The sequence below is a fragment of the Lycorma delicatula genome, chromosome 1 (genome assembly GCF_047948215.1).
Source record: "Lycorma delicatula isolate Av1 chromosome 1, ASM4794821v1, whole genome shotgun sequence".
NCBI classification, from domain to species: domain Eukaryota; kingdom Metazoa; phylum Arthropoda; class Insecta; order Hemiptera; family Fulgoridae; genus Lycorma; species Lycorma delicatula.
This window is the reverse complement of record NC_134455.1, coordinates 45,787,317-45,813,026: the sequence shown is the minus strand read 5'-3', so window position 1 is coordinate 45,813,026 and position 25,710 is coordinate 45,787,317. Positions and strand designations below refer to the sequence as shown.

General features: G+C 31.3%; 1 protein-coding gene across 1 annotated transcript in view; it reads right to left on the bottom strand.

Moving 5' to 3' along the window:
• Chpf (Chondroitin polymerizing factor) overlaps positions 1-25,325 on the bottom strand; it is a 38,855-nt gene extending 13,530 nt beyond the window's left edge. The window contains exons 1-6 of the mRNA XM_075354405.1: positions 24,539-25,325; positions 20,347-20,498; positions 19,644-19,796; positions 15,973-16,215; positions 7,464-7,630; positions 5,399-5,579 (exon numbers count right to left, since the gene is read on the bottom strand). Coding sequence (XP_075210520.1) covers positions 5,399-5,579; positions 7,464-7,630; positions 15,973-16,215; positions 19,644-19,796; positions 20,347-20,498; positions 24,539-25,193 — 1,551 coding nt within the window. The 5' untranslated portion in view covers positions 25,194-25,325. The remainder of the gene's footprint in view (positions 1-5,398; positions 5,580-7,463; positions 7,631-15,972; positions 16,216-19,643; positions 19,797-20,346; positions 20,499-24,538) is intronic.
• Positions 25,326-25,710: the final 385 nt, after the last annotated feature.

The window sequence follows — 25,710 nt, the reverse complement described above, 5'->3', positions numbered from 1 at the left end:
AGTTTAGAAACTGTTTCACTATAGACTTGTGATGTGATGGATGTTTCAGGTTCCATGAAATCGATCAAAAGCATACTCTTTTGGTTCCAGAATACAGTTGCAATGATTTTCCTTCGAGACTGGACTTATCTGAATTCTTTCGATTTACGTGAACTGGAATGATGCCACTGCATGGATTGTTGTTTCAACTCAGCACTGGTGTATGAAATCCATGTATTGTCAACAGTGACAATTTGGGAAAAAAATTTGTCTCCTTCATGGTTAAAGTGGTCAAAAGCACATGCAGATGTCATTCTGTGATATTTGTGAACACATGCCAACATTTTTGGCACCCATTGTTCACAAGTTTATAACAGCTTAGAGTGTCAGTCACGATTCTCAATAATGTTATCTTTGAAACTTCTGGAAATTCTAGAGAAACATTCCTAATTGTAAAGCGACAATTTTCTCTCACTTTTGCACTCATGTGCAACAAGATTTTCAGTCTGGACACTAGTCCTCTCTGTTCATTGCGAAAATTTGAACGGCCTTCCTTAAATTCATGACACTATTGCCTCACTTTTCCTCTACTCGTTGTGGTAGGCCCATAAGTTACACACGTACGTGAATTTTAGCAGCATTACATCCCCATGCGTTTAAAAATCTAATCACTAATCAAACTTCATAACTGGCAGGATTTATTGCTGCACTTATTTTTAACACACTATCTCGAAAAGGTAAACAACAATGTACTGACGGCAATGTGGCAGTAACTTGTTCAACAGACCACTTAAAGCTACTGTGCATGCGCAAACCAATCAGTGTTGCCAATCGCCATTTATAATTCATTGGCTTTTACTTTTGAACCATGCCTCATATAACATGATGTTTAGTAATTAAGTATAAAAATATACAGCATGATTACAAATGAAATAAACACTTTAGGTGGTTTGTAAAAAATTTATTTTTCAAATATGGAGATACTGCTGACATGGTTTTACAGGAAATTTCCTAAAGTTTATATCTGTAAGTATGCCATGTGTGCACTGCAAGTCACACACTGTGAGTTACAAAGATATCAACACAGTAGTCTAATCACCCAAACACATGAAAGCATACAAGTGAGGGGTAAAAAGTTCCGAGCCTCAGAGATGGTGCAAGTTCTTGACAGCATCACATGATTCCATTCAACATTAGTTGACTATATGAGTTTCAAGTCCCTGCATTGCTTAGTATAGTATTTACAGTCTGTCAAAGTGAAGAATTAGGGCGTTTTTTTTTGGAAAATGGAAAACTGGAAATTCATGAAGTGATTAAGTACTTTTTTCTGAAAGGCTTAAGTGCAAAGGAAATTAAAGAGCTTGATATGACATTAGAAGACTTCTCCATCTAAACACTGGGTCGCAGAGTTTAAAATGGACCAAACATGCACTAATGATGAACCACGCAGTGGCACCCTTGTGAAGTGACTTCACCAGAAATGATAGAAAAAAAGCATAAAATTGTTCTGACAGATTAACAAGCAACAGTGAACAAGTTAGCACAGTCTATAAGCATGTCAAGTATTTAAGCTAAAAGAAAACAGAAAAGAATTGGTGACAAGAATTTTCAACACATTTGGAACAATCTTGTTACATTAAGATCCACCCAAGGAATTTTAAATTGAGCAGAATATTTGTAAACAAAGAGGGATTTTGGGACAAATATAATATTAAGTTTGTAATAAACTTTTATTTATTTATTTCTAATAACACTTTTTTTTATATATTTCTCAACATCGAAATGATTCTTGTTTTGGTTTAGAATTATAATGCAGGCTTGGTTTATAATTATAATTTCTCTACCAAATTTTAGTCTGTTTTGTAATAAAAGTCAATTTTTTTTAATGTTCTTCATTAACGAACATTGACATTGAAAGAATGTAAGTAAAGTTAACTTTACTTACATATATTTTCTCACAACTAATTATCAATAAATTTTATTGCAAGATTTTTTTTGCAAAACTCTCAGTACAGTTCAGTTTACTTTTGGAGCAGCAAGGAAAAAATTGTTCACAAGCTATAATTCAAAAATTAAACATTTTAGACGATGTTTATATAAAGTTTTTTTTTTTACTTTCATTTGTACAACATATTGTGAAACTCAATTTCTTTATTATATATTCTATATAAACAGTTTTAATAAAATATAAACAGTAACTGCAAAAGTTATAAAGATTACACATATAACTGAAAAACAGAATGTGCAATGTTACAAAACATCTTTCCATTATCCCTCTGATATTTTTATAACAAATGCACATAATTCATGACGAGTCAAAAAATAAATTCTTCAAAAAATACTTTTCTTTAAAACAGATGTTTACTAATTTTTTTATCTAATCATCTAATGCCCACAAAAAAACTTGTTCAGTGTTGTTAATAGAATAATGCAGTTTTCTCTGTAATTCTAAATATTATTCCTTGACCTCAAAATACAGGCCATCAAAAGAGGTTGTAGCAATTTAAAAAATTTAGACCAGAAACTACTAGAGATAATCAGAGTATTTTTTTAAAAATTCACCAATTCAAAAAGTTTTTTTACATACCTTAGAATGTTTCAATATGAGCTCCATTGGTCACTCTGCAAACGTCCAGCCAATAGTCAAACTCTGTATAGATTAACTGGATCATCACAGGCATAATTGTGGTAATTTTTTGGCATAATTGTAGGATATGGGAATCTCAGCAACCTAATGAAATGATTAAGTATGTCAGAGATTCCTCAAAAATAATAACCACATAGACATGTGGTTCCATTTTTATCATGTGATTGGCCCATTCTTTTTTCTAAACTTACTATCATAGGGAATGTTTATTTAGATATGATATAACTGTATATTTTCCCACAAGTTGACCAAATTGAACAAGAAAGTAACATTGTTGTAATGTTTCAACAAGATAGTGCACCTCCACTCTTTAGCCTAGGCATTCTCAGTGCACTCTCAATAAAAAATTCTCTAATTGTTGGATTGGTAAGGCCCCGATCCTGTGCTTTGGCCTCTAAGAAGCCCAAATTTGACACCCTACCCTTTTTTTATAGGGATATATTAAAAACATTATCTACAATGAAAAAAATCAGGGCTGTAGAAATTTACGACAACAGATCACCACTGCTATTGCCACAGTTACACCTGCGATGATCCAGCAGACCTGGACAAAAGTCAATTATCAGGTGGATGTTTGCAGAGGGACCAACAGAGCTCATATTAAAACAGTCTGAGGTATATATAAAAACTTTTTGAATTTGTGTAAATTTTTTTAAAAATATTTTTTTAAAAATTGAGTTTCTGATATGATATTTTTAAATTGCTGCTAACTTTTTGACGACCCTGTAATTTTAATCTAAAATTATCAATTCACTTTTTTACCAAAAAAATTGTTTTGTTTTTTTTTCAGAAAAAATTCATCACTTTTAAGGTTAAGAAGATAAAAAATAAATTTAATGTATTATACAAGGGTAAATCAAATATAAACGGGATTTTTGTTCCTGAGCATCTTCAATTGGTAGGAGTGGGCCCGCGCTTCTAGTATGCTTGGGTGGGGTCAATAGGTATTGTGGTTCTCCACACTTCCAATCAATTCGTCAGTAACACTCACAAAGTCGGAACAACAGATGCACCCCTCCACTGCACAACGCATAATTATAAAATTTCTTGCTTGTGAAGGAGTTCAAGCGACAGAAATTTTTCAGATTGACTGCACAGTTCGGGGACCAAACACTGTCAAGGACTCATGTGTTTTCTGGCATAAAAAGTTCAAGGAAGGACGAGAACAAGTGGAAAATCAGGTACACGATTGCCTTCCTCGGACCAACATTATAGACAAAAACATTCACGTGGTTGAGACATTATGAGGACAACTGACGGGTGAGAGTACCCAAAATTGCAGAACAGGTCAGAATAAGTAATGGGAGCTGTAAGTGATCATCACAAACAACCTATAGTTCCATAAAGTGTGTGCCAGATGGGTCCCTCGCCTTTTGACTGCAGATCAGAAGCTGAGGCATTTGGAAGTCTGTCAGAGGCTTACAGCAAGGTTTGCAAAAGAAGGTGATGCATTTTTGAGTCAGATCCTTACATGCGACAATACATAGGTCCACCACCACACTCCTCACTCAAAACAAGTCAGTATGGAGCAGCAAAAAAAAGGGGAGGCAACCCCGTGTGAAAGCCAAGACTTGACTGTCAGCTGGCAAGGTTCTTTCAAATGTTTTTTTTCAACTGGCGAGGCATTTTTCACATCGATTTTTTGCATGAGCAATACACAATCAATGTTGCTTACTACTGTGAGATGTTGAACGAGGTGAGGGCTGCATATCACGAGGCGAGGGCTTATCAAAATACGAGACAAACCAATTCGAGAGGCCATCCTCCTCCACGACAATGCCAGGCCCCGTACTGCAGCTCTAACGGTCTCAAAACTAGAAGAAATGCACTAGATTCAACTTGGATCATCCTCCCTACAGCTGGACCTATTGCTCTGCAATTTTCATTTGTTTGGGCCACTTAAAAAAGCTTTAGGAGGGCAATGATTTGAAGATGATGTGGGCATGGAGGGATTCGTGTATAATTGGCTCCTGATGCAACCACCTTCATTCTACAATGCTGCAATAGAAAAAAAACCTTCCTTCTCATTAGGAAAAATGTATTTCTAAAGTAGGAAACTATATAGAAAAATAAATTATATTTGCCTTATATTTTTAAATAAACAAATTTTTTTAAAAATAAAATCCCGTTTATATTTGATTTACCCTCATATTTCCAATTTTGCTTTAATCAATGACTTTTCTAAGGTACCTGACATAGTTTTACTACCATAAAAAAATTGCAAGGCAATATGTTATTCTATATTACTCATTTTTTTTTAAAAGCATAATGAACTTAAATTTTTCAGTTTATCAGTGTGCCCTCACATCATAGAAGCTGCACAACACATACTAAAGTATGAAACATTTACACACTTTACTACTTGTCTTTCTAGGAGTACTGACATTCCTGACCAGGTGTGGAAAGACCTGACATTTACTGACACTGTATAGATAGGTCAGTCTAGTATTTAGGCATTCACAATAAGCCTTCAAGCTGAAGTACTTTATGCTTTCTTGCTATTCTTTATAATAAGATTTCAAATAAGTGTTTGACTGAAGTCAGTTTAAAATCTTATACAGTTTAAACAATTAATATCCAATTTACAAAATAGTAAAAAAATGTATAAATAATCAAATTAAAAAGGTAATTCATAAAGTTTTTTTTTTTTTTAACTGCAGAATATTCACTACAAATGGAAAACAAGCAAGGAAACATACATGCAAGTACCACATAATAAATCATCTTACTACATAACAAAAAAAAACATATGTTTATCAGAAAAAGGCTTACCAGCATTAAAAATGTCTTATCCTTTTTCTCCATACACACTTTAGTATACTGCTGAATAAAAGTAACAGTATCTTTTCGATTAGAAGCATCAACAGGTAGAATTAGATTTACACGAGTATTTTCAGTGACATAAGGCATAGGTAAAAGTTCTACTTTACCTAATGGCTTACAAAGTTCAATTCTGAAAAAAAAAAACATTACAACCCATAATTGGGAATTATTATTATTAAGAATTGCCATTCTTAAAAACTAACTCAAACAAATAAATTTTCACATCTTAAAAACCAACCAAGGCACAATTTCAAAATATACAGAAAATCAACAATGACAAACATTTATTCATATTTTAAACCATCCACTCTCAATCACAGGTTTTAGAAGTAAGATCCTTAGACTTACTCAACATGCCTATGTCATCTAAAGATTACAACTATAGAACATATCATTATAAAAATGTCTAGCACAAACAAATTTGTAATACTCATTGATCTAACCCTAGGAAATAAGCATAAAAAATTCATACTAGCATACACTTGTAAAAATAATTTAATTTCACAGAATAAGCTCACAAATTAAAATAGCTCAACGTGATGTACTATTCAAAACTGCAGGTACACAGCACAATATCCTTGGATTACAAAAGTTAAACTGCTCCTACAGCACAATTTGCTAAATTGGACAATTAAAATTAAAATATATACAAAGAATACCCAGAAGCATTCCGAAACAGATTGAACATTGGCCACATACTTCATACATGCAAAACATCACAAACACATACCTAATTCAGTACGTTTTACATACTGAATCTGCTATCACCTAGATAGAGCAATAGCTTTTCTCTTGCTACTTAAATGTCACTGTGAGCCAAGGAATACATTTTAGTTCACTCATTTGAATATTTAGTTGAAAATTAAAGCACAACAAGCTCATCAGCTTAAATCAAATTAAAGTACAGAAAATTCTGGGATGTGTGAGTAAATTCCTTTTATAATAGGTGGGACTTTGCCAAAAGCAACAGATTTTTATCATGAATCTTTCTTCTAATCCTAATCCTACACATTGATGTGTCAATAATGAAGTGGTTTGAGATAAGCAGTTAATATTATAAAACTAACAGCTGCAACAATGTACTATGTAAAATTGTACTTTTTTGTACTTAATATAGATAGCAGAAATTCAAAATAAAAATACATAACAGCAACAAAATTTTCATACCATTATGTTGTTGTGAGGTCCATAGTTCCACCTTCAAGTTACTGATTACTAATGGATGTCAAGCATGCTGGACTTTTTTTTTTAATTTGTTACAAATATGCATGTAATTTTTTGTAATTATCATTTTAAGCATTAACACAAAGTATTATATTTATAATATTATTACTGTAATTGTGAATTTAAGAAACTATGAAAAATCAGGATGAAATAAATTATATTCTATTCTATACATTACTTCAATGTAATACTATCAATGATTAGTTAAACCAAAAATTATAAAACTGAACTTCTGCTGGGAAGCATTAAAGTCAAATGTTAGAATAGTAATTCTTTTACATTTTCAGAAACAAGCAAAAGAAAAGAAGTTTAAGGTGAAATCACCTTAAACTAAAAAAAAGTACAGTACTACACCTTTTTGTCTTCTAAAGTACACCTTCCATAAAGTAGTTAAAAACAATTGTCATGCAGTGGAACACATTCAAGATTTAAAAACTGGAACCAGTGTGGGTCAGCTTCAAAAAAGAAGAGGATACAACAAATTGGGGAAAAACACATGCATCATCAATTAATTATTAAAATTAGTTTAGTATTTAAAAGAAGTTCAATGAGCATATTACTTCAGACTGGATAAGGAGATAAATAGAAAGTAATGTACCTGTCTTAATAAAAATCATATTACTAGATGAAGTGCAGTGTCAATTATAAAAATATACTTCTGGAAAAAATCAATTTATAAAATTTTGCTGATTTAAATCAAACACTTCTCAGTACTTTTAACAATAATGAAGGTAAAGAAAAGAAACTGATTATGCACCATTATGACAAAGAAGCGGGTTTAAATTAGTACCTCTTGTGTACTTCTTTTCCACTTGTCATGTCTCTGAAAACAAGATCTAATATATAATCCATTCCTCTAGAAGGATCAAATTTCCTATAACCATTAACTAGCCTTCTGTACTGTATCTGACCCTCATATTTATCCTCCATAAATGATATACTCTTATTCAGAACATACTGAAACAAAGAAAATCATAAAAATTAATTCGGAATAGTGTAATTTTCTGATACAGATTGAAATGACTTTAAAATTTATTTAAGCTTAGTCCATTTTTTCTTTTTTCCTCTGTACGTTAAATAACTATATAATACAATAATATGTTTTCAGCCTCCAAAAAGTACAGAATTAGAGAACACTCTTACCTTTACTTTTTATGTTCATCAAAACATTTTCGAGCCAAATCCATCTTCAGCAATATTTTTTTTATTTTAATAAATTCTTCTTTGTTTACATTTACACATTAATTTTAGCTTTTTACATTTTATTTTGTAAAACTAGTTTAATAAAATTAAAGCATTTTAAAAATGTCAGAGCCAATATTTGTTCAGGCAAGAGAATGAAAAAGTATGGTAATAACTATTTATTATATAATTATTTTTGTACTTTGTGGAGGCTGAAAAAGTATTATATATATATATATATATATATATATATATATATATATATATATATATATATATATATATAAATCTATTTTTATTAATATAAGCTGTTTAATATCTTAAAAAGTTTTGTCTATATGTGAGAATTACAAACTCAATGAGTGACTAGTAGAAATAAATCAATTAACAAAATTTATAATTGCCAACAACAGTAAACTGGATGTACAAAAAAGAACATCAGGGTTTAAATTTGTTATAATATTTCTTGGATGAGGTATACAGTATTAATTTAAGGCTAGAATCAAAGAAAAAAAAAAGGGCAGTTTTAGTTGTACATATACCATAGATTGATTTCCTATCTTTCTGTTTGACAGCCCCACTAATAAAGATGGCAACTCATGAACAGAAAGCCTGTTTTGCAGTTTGCTAAATGTGAAGCTGTAGTTACAGTTCAACATGCATTCCGTAGAAAATTTAGTTGTTCCATAAAAAAAAAAAACAATCATAGATGGTATTATTGGTTTGAAACAACCAGGTGTCTGTATAAAGGAAAGAGTATGGGACAACCAAGAGTGTCTGAAGAAAATATTGTGTGTTAGAGAGTCTGTCCAGCATAGTCCTGGAAAGTATATTAAGAAAAATGGTCAAAAACTAGTGACGCCAGTATGGACAGGAGGGAATGTTTCACGGAAATGCTTACATAAGCGTCCATACTATTTATAGCTACTACAGGCTTCTGACTACTCTTTTTCTTTTTTTCCTCTCAACTCCCCTGGGCCGGACCGACTTGTTGGTACTGCGCCACCCAGGGGAGTGTCTTTTGACTCTAATGGGCCTCCCCACCTACCGGCTGTATGTCCGGCATGACAGGTCGGCCCACCGGTTCAGCTCTTTTGTGAGTTCCTTATTTAGATTTGCCCATTTCTGACACCACGCCATACCTGGTTTGTCGTGGCGTGGTGTCGGGTCTTTTCACTGATCTTCCTTTTCAATATTCCTAACTTAGAGCCCATTGGAACCGACACAGGTTCGATTGGGCCCATTGGAACCGACACACCTCGGCATGTCGGCCCTCCCCGCTGAGGCTGTCCTCCCTACCCTAGTCTATACTAATATCCTTGGCTTCTTTCATCAACATATTTCTGGATTAGAATCTGCCTAACGTAACCTGCTACTGTGTTCTAGTTATATTCACTGCTAGTCATAAGTTGCACTATATTGTCAGGTGTTAATCCATTGATGTTCTGATTAAATCTCAAGACGGCCCACTTGTCGCACATGAAAAAGGTGTGCTCCGCATCGTCAAGTTGGTCACAATACATACAGGTAGTTTCTTCCCTTCTGCCTATTTTATTTAAATAATAATTAAATACGCCGTGTCCACAGAAAAATTGTGTCAAGTAATAATCCATTTCACCGTATCCTCTTCTTACCCACGGTGTAATCTCAGGGATGAGCCGCCTCGTCCATCTACCCACACCATCATTGGTCCATTTTTCTTGCCACAAAGTATTGATTTCCTCTTTGGCCTCTTGTTCTATTTTTCCCTTAGACCTCTCAACCCTGTATTTCGTGATAAGATCGATCGGTGGCACCCTCGCAAGCACACAGAGTGCTTGGTAGGACACCGTCCTATAAGCGGCCACCACGCCAAGTAGTATCCTCCTGTGTATTCTGACAATTTTCTCCTTGTTACGACCAATGTAACCTGTATGGCATCGCCTGATGCCATACAGGTACCGCATACATGAGTGAAGATATTATTGTTGATGCTAACAGTCTGCGCTTGGATGCCCTAGGGGCGTTCTGTGTTGACATTATGATGTTGAGACTCCTCACCATATTTTCGGCCTTGTTACAGATATAAGAAGAGTTCTGACTACTCTTGCATGCCGACTTTGCAATCAAAATATTGCAACATGAAGATGACAACTTTCTTCATCGTATTGTGTTTAATGAAGAGTAAACATTCTATCTTAGTGGAAAAGTTAACATGCATAATATCCGAATCTGAGGGGGAGTCAGAAAATCCCCATGAACTCTTATAATGCATAAGGGACTCTTCAGTACAAAATTTTTTCTGTGTGATATCCTAATTGTAAGTTTACAGGACATTCTTTTTCATTGAAGCAACGGTAAGATTGACCAGAAAATTTTATTTCACAACAAGATGGTACACCTCCTCAATGGCATAACTCTATACAGTATCTACTAAATTACATTTTTCTCAATTGCTGAATGGTTGATATGGACCCAATGACAGACAGAGCTTGTTTTCAGTAACCTCTAAGGTCACCAAATCTGGTGAAGTTACTTTTTAAAGGGGGACCTTCTATAATTTTTACAGGTACAGATAAAAAATTTCACTGATATAATTTGACAGTGAAAAATTGCAATAAAATATGTTCTTTTACATAGTTACAATGACTTTATTCCTTTAACTATAATGTTACTTAAATTTGACATATTAAATACTGTAAAACTAGAAAATTAAAAAATAAGATTATAAATACGTATGAGGATAGGGTAAAAGGTTCCGGCCCTGGATAAGAAAACAATATTTTTCTGGGTAAATTTATTTTTCAACATTGACACCATTAAGGTCTATACACTTCGCCCAGCATTCCACAAAAGCATTTATAACAATTCGGTTCTTCAATTTATCAAACTCCTTAAAATAACCATCTATAGCAGCAATTACTTCATTATTGATGGAGAATCTCTTCCCTCCAAGCCATTTTTTTTAAGTGATAAAACAAATGATAGTTACTAGGAGCCAGATCAGTCTTTTCAACAGCCACACAAAAAAAAATTCCTTTGGATTGTATTGAAAGAGCTCGAGACAATCAGGCACTGTTTTTGGTCAAGCTTGAGCAAACATGGTTCCCATCTTGTTCATGCAAAATATAGCCCACACATTCTGTTGACATGCCTGCAGACTCTCCTGATTCATTCACTGTCAGTTGTTGATCTGTCACAACAAATTTATGCACTTCTTCAATGATGTGTGGCACAGTTGCTTCAGAAGCACATCCACTGCGTGGTTCATCACTAGTGTGTGTTTGATCCATTTTAAACTGTACAACCCAGTGTTTAACTGCTGTATTTGAGAAGTCATGGAGAAGTCTCCCAATATCATATCAAGTTCTTCTTTAATTTTCTTTGCACTGAAGCTTTTCAGAAAAAAGTACTTAATCACTGCATGAATTTCCAGTCTTTCATTTTCCAAAAAAACACTTTTTTTTTGTCTTCAGTCATTTGACTGGTTTGATGCAGCTCTCCAAGATTCCCTATCTAGTGCTAGTCGTTTCATTTCAGTATGTATGTTGAAGTCTGACGGAACTTCCCCTTTTTCATAAATATTACACACCAGCTTGTATAATCTATCAATCGCTTCCTCACCTGCACTGCGCAGTAATTCTACAGGTATTCCGTCTATTCCAGGAGACTGAGATCCGAATTTAAGAGAGCATTAAAAGATTTAAATGGCAGAAAGGCAAAGAATACAGAACAATTAGTTTAACTAGTCATGCATAAAAATCTGAACTAGAATTCTATACAGAAGAATTGAGAGGAGTGGAATCTCAGTATTGTTTCTCCCATTTCATACTCCTCAACTTCCTCTTCTTCCTCTATAACACTATTTTCTAATTCATTTCCTCCGTATAACTCTTCAATATATTCCACCCATCTATCGACTTTACCTTTCGTATTACATATTGGTGTACCATCTTTGTTTAACACATTATTAGGTTTTAATTTATGTACCCCAAAATTTTCCTTAACTTTCCTGTATGCTTCGTCTATTTTACCAATGTTCATTTCTCTTTCCACTTCTGAACACTTTTCTTTAATCCACTCTTCTTTCGCTAGTTTGCACTTCCTGTTTATATCATTTCTTAATTGTTGGTAGTTCCTTTTATTTTCTTCATCACTAGCATTCTTATATTTTCTATCATCCATCAGCTGCAATATATCGTCTGAAACCCAAGGTTTTCTACCAGTTCTCTTTGTTCCGCCTCAGTTCGCTTCTGCTGATTTCATAATTTCCTTTTTAACATTCTCCCATTCTTCTTCTACATTTTCTACCTTATCTTTTTTACTCAGACCTCTTGCGATGTCCTCCTCAAAAATCTTCTTTACCTCCTCTTCCTCAAGCTTCTCTAAATTCCACCGATTCATCTGACATCTTTTCTTCAGGTTTTTAAATCCCAATTTACATTTCATTATCACCAAATTATGGTCGCTATTAATGTCTGCTCCAGGGTAAGTTTTGCAGTCAACGAGTTGATTCCTAAATCTTTGCTTAACCATGATATAATCTATCTGATACCTTGCAGTATCGCCTGGCTTTTTCCAAGTGTATATTCTTCTATTATGATTTTTAAATTGGGTGTTGGCAATTACTAAATTATACTTTGTGCAAAAGTCTGTAAGTCTGTTCCCTCTTTCATTCCTTTTGCCCAGCCCGTATTCACCTACTATATTTGCTTCCTTGCCCTTTCCAATGCTTGCATTCCAATCTCCAACTATTATTAAATTTTCAATTCCTTTTACGTGTTTAATTGCTTCATCAATCTCTTCGTATACACACTCTACCTCATCATCATCATCATCATCATCATGGCCGCTTGTAGGCATATAGACAATAACAATCGTTGTCGGTTTAGGTTTTGATTTTATCCTTATTACAATGATTCTATTGCTATGCGTTTCAAAATATTCTACTCTCTTTCCTATCTTCTTGTTCATTATGAAACCTACTCCTGCCTGCCCATTATTTGAAGCTGAGTTTATTATTCTAAAATCACCTGATCAAAAGTCGCCTTCCTCTTCCCACCGAACTTCACTAATTCCTACTACATCCACATTTATCCTATCCATTTCTGTTTTTAAATTTTCCAGTCTACCAACCTTAAAAAAACGCTATAAGTTCTAAACACTATACTAAGTGATGCAACGACTTGAAACTCTTATAGTAAACTAATGAAGAATGGAATCATGCAGCGCTGTCAAGAAATTAGGCATACTAACACCATCTCTGTGTGAGGCCAGGAACTTTTCATCCCACCTTCCTATACACACACTATGTTATAATACAGAGAAACTCAAAAATAATTTTTCAGTTGTTAAGAAATATGAGATTTAGCAAATGCTTCTACCTCAAGAAAAATCTACTTTTTGAAAGAGACCATCACAACACAAATATCCAGGGGCAACTCAAGAACTTTAAATGGAAAGGATAGGATTGTGATAATCATTTTAAATGACACTGAAACGTTTACTATAAAAACTTCAGGCTGTCAACTGTAATCAAAATGGGGAACACTTAATATGTTTCCCAGCTAGTTTAAAAAGTAGCTTACAGTACACCACAAATAATGCTCTCATACTGAAAAGTAGATTGTTGTAGGGTACAAATATTTGCTAAATTTTTTTTACTATTTCACTGTTTGTTATTTAAGAGGGCTACAGACAGCAATTTTGGTTGGCTTGTCATAACCAAATTTTTTTATATCAAGATTTGTTTCCATGTCCTGTAAAATAGTCTTCATAATCACGTCCTTTCTATTATAACCTTTTAGTAATCCCCTCTGGGATCTCCTTGGTACTTGGAGATGGTGATCTCATACTGAAAAATAGATCAATTTGAGAAAGGAGGATCTGCTAAATCTCATTTTTCTATGTTTAACAGTTCCAACAAAATTTGTAGAGAATTTAATCCTGAGAAAATTTATTTATTGTCAACTTAACATTAAGAACTGTTAAAGAAATTTGATTTTTATTAAAAATAAAATAGACCAAAACATGGCAGAAACACAATTTATTATAATTTTAAATCAAAATAAGAATCATTTCAACACTGGGAAATATCTAGTAAAAAAAAATCAATAATTAAAAATAAATAAAAAGAAAATTAAATAAGATGATAATTTAGTTGCATTATTTAAATTTTATTGTTATGCTAGAATTACTAAGAAATGAAAATTCATTAATTAGAAATAGTTTTCAAAAATTAATTGAGAAATTTTATATTTTTTTATGGCGATAGTATTAGCTATGAAATTCATAAATTGTATTTGAATAATTTTGTATGCACTCAAAATTGAAGAAAATTAGAGCTGAAATATCACTTTCTAAATCACCCTTTCAGTTTTCAAATAAAGAGTATGCAGACATAATTTTTTTTTACAGGTACTGCAATAGAATTATGCTAGCTGCACATTGTGAATACCAAGAAAGATTCCCAAATAGCATTCAAAATCTGAAAACCTTTGCTTCTATATTTCAGTGTTTACATACAACTGGTTCTTTTCCATGATATTAGTTTTCAGTTGAATGTCGTACCAATGAAAAGCAGAATGTAATTCAGCAAGTCAAATGAGTCCCAGGACTCAGTACCAGAAAAATCTCAAAAGAATTTCACGATCACCTTAGGGGAAATGGATACTTTAGAAGATTATTAATTTCTTAATAATCTTCCACCTCTTTTAAGAATGGGAAATAATTTTCTACAATCAACAACACAAGAAACAGTTTTTCAACATGACAGGTTCCTCCTCATTTTTGTCATGAAATTATAAATTAATTACAAGATTTACTAATAACTGGATCTGGTTAAGCAAACCAATTAACACCAACAGATTGTATTGTCAATAGACTACTATGCATGGGGTCATATGAAATTATTAATATGCAAACAAAAATTACTAGAAAAAAAGAATTAGTGACAATTTATGCAATTGAAATTATAAAAAACAATACTGATGAATTAGAACCACCCAAGGAATTTTAAATCAAGCAGAATATTTTGTAGACAATGAAGAACTTTTGAACAATTGTAAAAATAGGTTTGTAATATGTCTGGTTATTTAACTTTAATAATTGATTTTGTTTCTAGATATATTTCAGTATTGAAATAATTATTGTTTTGGTTTAACACTATAATGCAGTATTTTTTTGCCACATTTGTTAGCTTTGTTTTTAATAAAAATCAAATTTCTTAAATTCTTTATCATGTTAACTTTACTTATGAGAATTTTCTCAAAATTAAATTCTCTACAAAGTTTATACCAAAATTTTATTTATTTACTAACAATTTAACAAAGCTATTGTACATTAACTTAAAAAATTGTGTTTGGCAATACAATCTTTTTTTTTTACAATAATTTTCAAAAAAATTAATAAAAATATAGTTCTTGGACCTAATTTATTCAACTTTTCAGATCACCTTATGAAACCATTAAATTTATCCCTTAATTTAAATCCACAAATTTCAGTGTGCCTCATTTTACCCTTAAATAAAAAACCAGGCCAAAATATTTTACAAGCTAAACTCAAAAATGAAGTGTTTCCTTACCCATGTCTATATGAACTCTTTTCTTAATTTTCATTTTTAGAACTTATTCTGAAATTGTTTCCATTTCTTCATAAGAGATACTTTTGTGTATAACAATATTTTCGACAAAAAAATATATTTTTATACAAAAAAAAATATATATATTACAAACAGAAAATTTTTCCAAAATTGTGGTCTAAAAAATAGAACAATCAAACCTTCAAAATCATCATCACATCTAAAAGGGCAAATTTTATTTGTTAAATCAAATTTATCATTTATTTTTATTTAAGTAAATTTTAAATGTTACAAAATATCGCTATAATTGACTAAAAGAGTTATGGATTGACTTAACGGAAATAGAATGTTCCTACACTTAACATTTTTTTCTTCATATATCAACTTCTACTTCAAATTCCATAATGTTAGACTTTCAAAGGGTAAAAACCTAGTAGATGTTACAAGAACAAAGTTTTAAGCACCTTGTCTAGCAATCAAGATAAAAAAACCATTGTCATTAATAGAAAATAAACTACACAAGAGTATTTTGCTACTTTAAAGTTAAATTGATAATTACCTGTACATCAGATTTTTCAGCTCCCGAAAGAATTTTAATATTTGTAAAATCATTAGCCAAATAGATATGCATCTCCGTAAAGTAATCCCAGCGAAGAACATCAAATCTATTACTTGGTTTGTTGCCAGGCTGGTTACCAACAGGCCAAGAAACACTTTTTTTACCCCCAGGAACAAAATGGGACATGTTTAATAAAGAATGACGCAGATTTGCAATATCCATTTTTTTATGCATCATTGCAACCTAAAAAAAACATGCATATACAAATGAACACAATGAAATATAATAACGCTAAATAAAAATATTTAAAATTATACCTTTCAAAATTGCAAGGATATCATTCTTTCAGAAGTTCTTTTGGGAACTAATTAGATAGCAACTTCTTCAGTAGAGTTACTGATAGTACCCAGATAATAGCACCAATCTTGAAGTGATCGGGATTACTAATTTACAAACACCTGGAAACATTAAATTTGATAAAGACAACATAGATCAAACAGATACTCTGACTACAAACTGAGGGGATTTCCTAATCACTTTCAGGCAGCTGTCCTTAATGCCACTGTTATTAATGTAGACTGATTATTGATAACTCTACTGAAGCAGGTGCTGTATAACTAACTCCAAAAAGGTCTTTTGAATGTATAATTTTTAAATAATTTTGAAATTGAGTTGTTAATCATTTTTTAAATATTTACTAATTCAAAAGAACAATTATACAAATTAAATAAAATTAAGATCAATAGTGTAATCAGCAAGTAAGATAGAAATTAGACGATATCAGCAAAACAAAATATTATATTACAATTAAAACAATCCTACTACGCTTCTGTTAATAATTTTTTTTTTTTTAATTAACTCTCAATTTCACCATTATGTTCAGAATTCACAAATAAAGAACTTATTCTGAAATTTTTTCAATTTCTTCATAAGAAATTTTTTTGTGTATAACAAAATTTTTGGCAAAACAATATAGTTTAAAAAAAATCTATATATACATATATATATAAAATTTTTCAAAAATTGTGGTCTAAAAAATACAACGATGAAACCTTCAAAACTATCATCACATCTAAAAGGGCAAATTTTATTTGTGCAAGTAAATTTTAAATGCTATCCATTACACAAAATATCACTATAATTGATTCAAAGAGTTATGGACTAACGTAATGGAAATAGTATGTCCCTGCACTTAACATTTTATAGGTGTTTAAGGTTTATTATATATATATGTAAAAGTAAGATTGTGTGTGATGTTCATCCATAAAAATGCTTCATAAAGTTATACATTAAGCATTTAGTTTCCATACTTGTGAAGTGCATAAAACTAAAAATTCTACACATTTTCTGCATCACTCTGTGATTTGTTACTTTTGGAAAAAAGTGGAAAGTGGAGTTTTAAATAACATATGCTAAAAACATTTTATGCAATGTACAACACAACTACATATGGATAAAAAATATTTTTAACTCCTAACAATGTTAATAACAAAAAAAATATCAAAACACTATTTATATTTTTTTCTGTTTTTCTTTTAAACATTAATTCCTAGCAAAATAAAATGAGTAAATGAAGTCAAACATAAGACTGCTTCTTAGTGTTTATATATATGCTTTTCTTTAAATTTTCAATCACTATATCCACAATAAAAGGTGTGGAAACCATTTTAAAAAATTCCAGAAAAATTTAGAACAGCCTGGTAGAGTACACTGGTGCTGATACTATTAGGGAATTTTTATACACAAATGTTTCACAAGAGCAGTCTTCAATTTGGAAGATAAATTTTTAAACAGCATAAGTAGAAATTCATAAACCTGATATTTTTATGTGGTTTATTCAGAAAACAACTGAACATTTTTAATTACGCGCCAGCAGAGATATTTCGTGACATGCAGTTGGCAGCAATGTGTTTCGCATAACCTCGTCTGTAACCACATGTTCTTACATGTAATGTGCGACTTTCAGGAGCAACGATACAATGTAAAATTTTGTGTGAAACTAGGGAACCCTCACAGAAGTGTTTCAACGTATGAAACAAACTTATGGAAATGATGCTCTTGGTAGTACGTAATGTTACAGATGGTTTTAACGTCTGAAAGACATTAAAAGTAGTCATCCATCATTTGAAGATTACCCTCAACCAGGAAGGCCCTTGATTTCAACTGATGACATCCACGTTCAGAACATCAACAATTTAGTGCATAAAAAACACAGATTGACTGTCAAAAAACTTACAGAAGAGGTTAGCATTTCAAATGGATCATGCCATGACATTTTGACTGAAAAGTTGAACATGCATCAAGTTACAGCAAAGTTTGTTCCTTGTTTGACAACCGAGCAGCAGAAAGAACAGCAAGTGGATGTTTGTTGGCAACTTCTTGAACAAGCCAATGATGATGAAACATTCATGCAAAGGATCATAACAGGAGATGAAAGCTGGGTTTATGGCTACAACACTGAGACAAAAGTTCAACCATCACAATGGATTGGCAAAGTATGTCCATCCCCCAAGAAAGCACATCAGTCTCTCAACATGATGCTCTCTTTTTTCGATTTTAATGCAATTCTGTATTTTGAATTCTTGCCTCAAGGTAAAACAATGAACCGTGCATAATATCAAGGTGTTTTACAACGGTTACATGAAAAAATCTATAAAAAGAGACCAGAGTTATGGCAAGACAACTCATAGTTCCTTCACCACAACAATTCGCCTGCACACTCAGCTTTGTCAATTCATCAGTTTTGTCTCAAAAATCAGATGACTATCCTCCCTACTCGCCAGACCTTGGTCCTTGCGATTTTTTTTTTCTGAAATTAAAATCAATAAAGAAAGGACGCCATTTTGAAACTATTTACGACATTAAAGCAAATTCGTCATGGACCTTGATGAACATTTCAGATAGAGCTAGCCTGGACAGCTTTGCGAAGTGGAAACACTGCTGGAAAAAGTGAGTGAATAATGGAAAGGGGTACTTTGAAGAGGACAAGGAGGACCAATAATCTGTAAAATCCTACCCTACTAAAGGGCATTTGTATGTGGGTCTGTATGTGTCCATCCCCCTTAACTTAACACTGGAATGTACAATCACTAGCGGAAAATCCTGATTCGTTAGTACGTATCTCGTGATAGTCAAGTGTATACTTGTTATATTATTATATATCAATATATCGGATATATGCAAAATATATATTAATAAAATATTTTTTTATTTACATGAATGTTTTTCTTCATAAAATAATGAATAATAACCAAAAAGTAGGCACCGGAATGTACCCATTACTGATGGAAAATCCTGATTAATTAGTATCAATTTCTAGAGTTAAATTTTTAATTTAACTTTCATTATATCAATTTTTATCATTCAAAAAAAAAGGTGGTCTTAGGTGGTTTTGGACACCTAATAATCCCATTCCGAGTCGCTGTCAACAGCACGCCACTGCAGCTAATTAATAATAAAGATTATAAAAATAAAGTTTGGTTATTTTTTGAACAGACCTTGTATATCCAAGGGATAATCAATATACATTCATGAAATCTAAAATTACTGATTTAAAATTTTTAACAGTAACTAATTTAGCAAAACAAAAACAATATCTCAACACTGTGCCAATAATCTTTCCACATCAAAATAAACAGAAAAAAATGTACTTACATATATAATTTACATACCTTACACAAATATAAATGTAGCTTATAAAATGCAGAGGGTTCTCTTATAGGATAATATGTAACTGCCTTCTCAAAAGTAGGATCTTTTAATAAATATTTATTATCAGTTGTGATCTGTGTATTGCCCAGATGAAAGCTATAAAATGATTGCCCCTACAAACAAAAATTTAGAAAGCGTCAAAACAGTGATCAGTATTTAGTTTAATATTAATTATAAACACAATTTAAAAAAATAAGAACTTCATAACTAATGCTCCACAAAAAGATTTCTCAGAACTTACACATTATAGTTATATTTGTATGCAACCCATTTGCAATACTTTCTTGCACTTGCAAATGAGCCAAATTACTTTGTAACTAAATAGAATTTACTCACATTAAAAGTAATAAATGTAGAACATGTTTTATCAATCTGGTTATGACTTTTAGCATTTACTTAATTTGTAACATCCAATTTAACTTAACAATAAAAAAATAATAAATAGAACTTTTAATGCTGAAATAATATCAGAATTTTAAAATATACATACAGAACATGATATACATTACTTTTTATTCAAGTTCATAATTAATGTTATTTATGTTATGTTCATTACCTAGTAAATGTGAAACTCAAAGATGTAATTAAATGTTTATCTAAATAGCATTTCTTTATGTACTCATATAAAGTTATTTTATGTAAAAAAAAAAAAAAAAAAAATACCTGAATATTCTGTTGACAAGGAATTTTTGTGGCGTGAAGAACACATCGTCCAATATTGTCAGAATCTGAATCTGAGAAAGCACTTTTAACACACCAGTCTAAAGTTGACTGAATCTTTCTTAGGACTGAATTACTGAGAAGTATACCTCCATCTAAAATAAAATAACATAAAACTGTTTTCATGTACATTTAACAAATTTAAAACAATAAATTATCGAACTAAAAGTAATATAATACAATTGAAAAATAAATTCTGAATTTGATAGAAAAAGATACTAAAAGAGAACAAACAGTGAAAAGATTTCTTTAAACCAGGATCTCCTTGTTAACAACAGCCAAAGCAACTTTCAAATTTTTTTTATGTTTTTCTCCAATAAAATTTTATTTAAAATTTTGTTTTTCTCTAAAATTTTACTTTATTTTATTTATGCATTGAAGTTTTTACATCAACACGTACTCATATAACTCTAAAAAAATAATTCTAAAAATCTCTGTCCTAATATTATTTTCACCTACCTATACTACAATGTCTTAAAACAAATGACTTAAAACTAATGACAGTCAAATGAATTGTCCTTAATTTTTAATTAAGTCTTTTCTTATAGAATTCTCCATTCTCTCACTAAAATTGTCTTCATTCGTAACTGTGTCAACCCATTAACCTATTAAATGCTTTAAAAACACAACATTTCAAATTTATTTATACATTTTATGATCTAACCTTTTATGGTCAGGTAATCTACCAGATACTTTTCACTGAAAAAAAGCACTTGAAACAAAAATTTTTAAGATTTATTCCTAATAACAAAAACTATTTTTTCAAACAAGGAAACTTAATTTCAATGTGAAAGTATTTTTACAAAAGCTGAACAATTACATATAATGGTGACAGGAAATTTTATTAGGAAGTGGGTTATATAAGGAAAGGTTTCAAACCAAAACTTAATACTTGTAAGGTAAAAATAAACACAGAAACAATGAATACATTTAAAACAAAAACAACAAAGATCCTAGGACACAACAGTCACTTAATTACTCAAGTATGGAGCATAGCAGACTTCAGTAATTTGGATATGGTCAAAAGAAAAGATGTTAAGACAAGTAAATCAAAGCAATATGTCAATATTCAAGATGGAACTAAACTAAAAATTATAACTACACGGGAATAGCTTTCTTTGTTAATATCTATGTACCTTTCACAACAATTTCAGTAAAAAAAATATGTCTATACTGAGAAATGTTTTACTAAAACATATAACATGGCTTTGGCTATAGTGAGAGGGGGTAATATCAACCAGGTATTGTTATTTACCAAATTAACAAGAACTTTGAATATACCTTTACATTAAATCTTATCTTTTATCTTGTTTGTTAATTTCACATTAATACTCAACACTACTGACTGACTTATGATTTTGGAAATAGAAATAGCTTTAAAAAATGTATTGTCTACCACAATGTTTAAAGTTGTGTTAGATAAAATTATGAGATCCTTGGAGACTAGTGGTAATATATAAACTGGAAAAAAGTTTTCACTTGAGCAGAGAATGTCAAGTTAGTAGCCATTAATCTAAATGCATTAAATAATTGAATCAATAAGCTGAACTTGATACTAAAGAAGACAAAGTAAATGAAAGTGTCAGTAACAAAATGCAGAAGATGAGTACAAAAACTTGCAGGTGGGAATTATTGAAATTGACGACGTGAAAGGTTCTAGATAATTTGGTATAACATTCAATAATGAGAATAAAAATCATGAAATAGGAAATAAAGCTTTCTATCCTAATCTTAATTTTACAAAGTCTATGTATATGCCTTCTCTATGAATCTGATCTTAAAATTTAAATTGTCAATCAAACTATCTTCTGAAAATTGCCTTTCCTCCTTTTAGCTTTTGTCTAGTCTATATGAACAGTTCAGTTCATGTAAATAAAATAACCATCAGGAGGGAAGCTTTCTTGTGCTTTATCCAATTTTCTAATAATACATTCATCTTTTCACAGGTGTTTAAGGCTCAGAATCACTGAGCAAGAGATGATAATTTAACTGTTCCACAAGCACAAAATTTGTCAGTTTGAAAAATAAAACTACATACAGCAAGAATCCAGTTCCTAATCCATTTTTCCTTTCCTGATTACATAGCACATGAAGCTACTAGCACATGTAACTGAGAATGAAGCAAATCTCAGACAACCAATTTTTTTCAACTTTCATTTAAAAACAATCTTTTTTTTCTTTTTTTTTTTAATGAACATAAATATTACTATACAGGAAAGGCTTACTCTTCAATTGATTAGCAACGTGATAAGGACTTTGACTAAAGACCCCTTAGTTGAACTTCCATTGACTGCCTTCAATATGTGCAGATTATTCCTGAGCTACCTTCAGACCCTTCTAGACCCTTTATAAGGGTCTCGTGCAATCTACTGTAATCCACAGATATTTTGAATAATCAACTAACAACAAATGCTCTTCACACACCAAACATACAATAACAAGGATAAAAGTCATGAGAAAAGAAGAAACTAGCACCAGAAAATAAGAGGTTTACTGTACTAATCCTTAAGCTTACGAAGTCTACACACTTCATAGCATATGTTGCATAGCATAGTATGTAACATGGTTACATAAGATGGTATGCACCATCTTATGCAACAGGGTCGTTTCCAGCCACCTGTTACATTTATAGATGAAAAGTTGCAACATGTTTTATTTATGGAAGGTTTATTTTGATTCAAATAAAGGTTGATAAAGAGAGATACATTCAACACCAATCAAACTGTTTCTTCTGATAGATTAAAGCTGTCATTAACACATAAAAAGTAATTTTTGGGTTGTTATAAAAATTTAAAAAAATAGGTTATTTGTTAGAGTAATTTATAAAGTGTATCATTAAAAGAAAAGTAACAACTTTTTTAATTCGAAATTTGGTCAATAACTATAATTTAGAAATAGTAGTAGTTGATAAATAAGATTAAATGTTATTTGCCTCAAGGAAAATAAAGCAATTTAAACACTTAATCAATAGGTGTAATTTTAACAAATCGCTTGTGCATTTCTATAAATGCACTAATTTTGGCAAATAAATTAACAATACTGCCAATTTCTAATGTTTGTTAATGAACCTAACAAAATATGGTCTTGAAACAAAGATTAACAAACTCCATCAAAGTTAAATAAATAAAGGTAGTTTATTAATCTAACCAATGAATTTTATTTTGATTTACTTTATGGCACTCAGTTTACAAAACCTTGATTAGTCATTTATGAATTCTTGTAAGTAAATCATAACCTTTGAAGTAGTTAAGACAAGAGCACATTAATTTTTATAAATTTAATAATTACAGTAGTCCTTAAAATTATAAATGACTGCGTTCAAATATTATGGAATTTGTTCTTGCAAACAGCATTTCTGAGTTAATAAGCACTCATAACCTTCACTGTAAACACAAATACCATTCATGTTAATGCCACCCATTACAGAAAGCCTTTTTAACATGTAATTAAACAGTATATTCAATCATCACTGTTTGTTTAATATTAGTTTTATCCATTAAGTGAAACTGTAAAATTAATATTTTTTTTAATTTGGCATCTTTTTTCAAATGTACTAAAGCCCACCACTGATGATTAACTTGTTACATATCAGTTGTTTAACAGTGATTCTCAAAGTTGAAGAATCTGAGTTCAAATTTAGTACACAACTTAATTGCCTTTTAAACAAATTTGAATACAGTACCAGTGTACTTTGGTAGTTGGGGTTCAATTAACCATGTCTCACGAATGGCTAGCTTGGGTCTGTACAAGATTATACCTCATTTACATGTCATATGTATCACCCACATCACTTTGTGGTTGCCGGGGAGGGGGAGGGGGATTTGCTTACTGTTGACTAGATGAACAGGTTGCAACATACACATTGGATAATAAGATGTGCTAAGATTTTGATTTTTATCAGCTAGTAATAATTTCCATGTAATTTGATTTGGAAGTCACTAAAAATGTTTAACATTACAAGGTGTTATGACATTGGTAATCTTGCTGGCCAGTAGACACAGTAATCTAATAAAGATGATGCTCATTCTACTAATCTTCTGGAATTGATTAAATTCTATTCAATTTCAATATTACTAATGATAACAAATTTAATTTTCATAAAACACAAACAATTTCTGTCACTACACTAACTTACCCAAAGAACAAAATTCGGACTGGCCTACAGCAGGAGAACCTAAGTGCACATCCTGGCTAACACTGACTTTTTTAACAAAACTATACAACTCCCTTGCACGAATGTAAGTGGTATCTTTTACAATAAAAAAGAAGTCAAACTCCTCAAGAAAATTGTCAATGATATATTTTAGTACGTGAAATGGTTTCAATATCTCTCTGGTATCAGTAAATCCAACTATTCCCGGTAACCTTAGAGAGGACACATTTAACCTTTGGGCACTTGGAGCATCAATAAAATACATTATTTTATCAACCAAATGGGCAACAGTTTTGTTTAATGCTACTGCGTACTCTACTAACGTATCAGCTTTGGTTAAAATCCCAATAAATAATTTATCTTTGATTCCGAGTTCGGTAGAAAAATATCGTGGTCTGATCAAAGTTTGAGGAGTCTTTTGAGCTTTTTGCGGTTTACCAGCCAAATTAATCCTTGGTTCGTAATCGTCATCTTTATGAGATGTTAAAATCCTACTTTCCTCGTTATTAAAATGAACAGAGAAAAAACAATCGTTATCGACAACTGGAGTTAACAGTAAACTTAATCCTAAACCTAACACAACACCGATTACAAAATAAATGTTTTGTCGAAATAATGACCACAGAAAACGACACATTATTTTAACAGAACACTAAATCACTACATGAGTTTTAAGCCTAACAATAGTATACCATTTCAAACAATAAATTATTACGAATCATAACATGTAACCTGAGAACAATTCAAGGTATTTTGTTTATACCTAGCAGTGTTACCACAAAGAAAAACAAATTTTCTTTCAGTCGATGAGAGTTCTGAAGAATCTACATACCTCTTTGGACTCTAGAATATGGATGTTGAAAGTTAGATTGTATTTTTACTAGAAACTGGAAGTAAACCGTGTTTTTCAGTTAAGAAATAACTTTTTCTGTAGCTGAATTATCTGGCGTTCTTACGCTTCTGAGTATCATATCTTACGTGTTACCCAGAATAGAATCATGACGAAAGTCCAGATATACTCCCTAAGAAAATATCGTTAAAAGTATATTATAATATGTGATTATTAAAAACTTTTAGTAAAATCAATCCTCAAGTTTGAGGATCATTAATTTGTGATTACCCAATGGATCGATTTTACTAAACCGTAACTACAT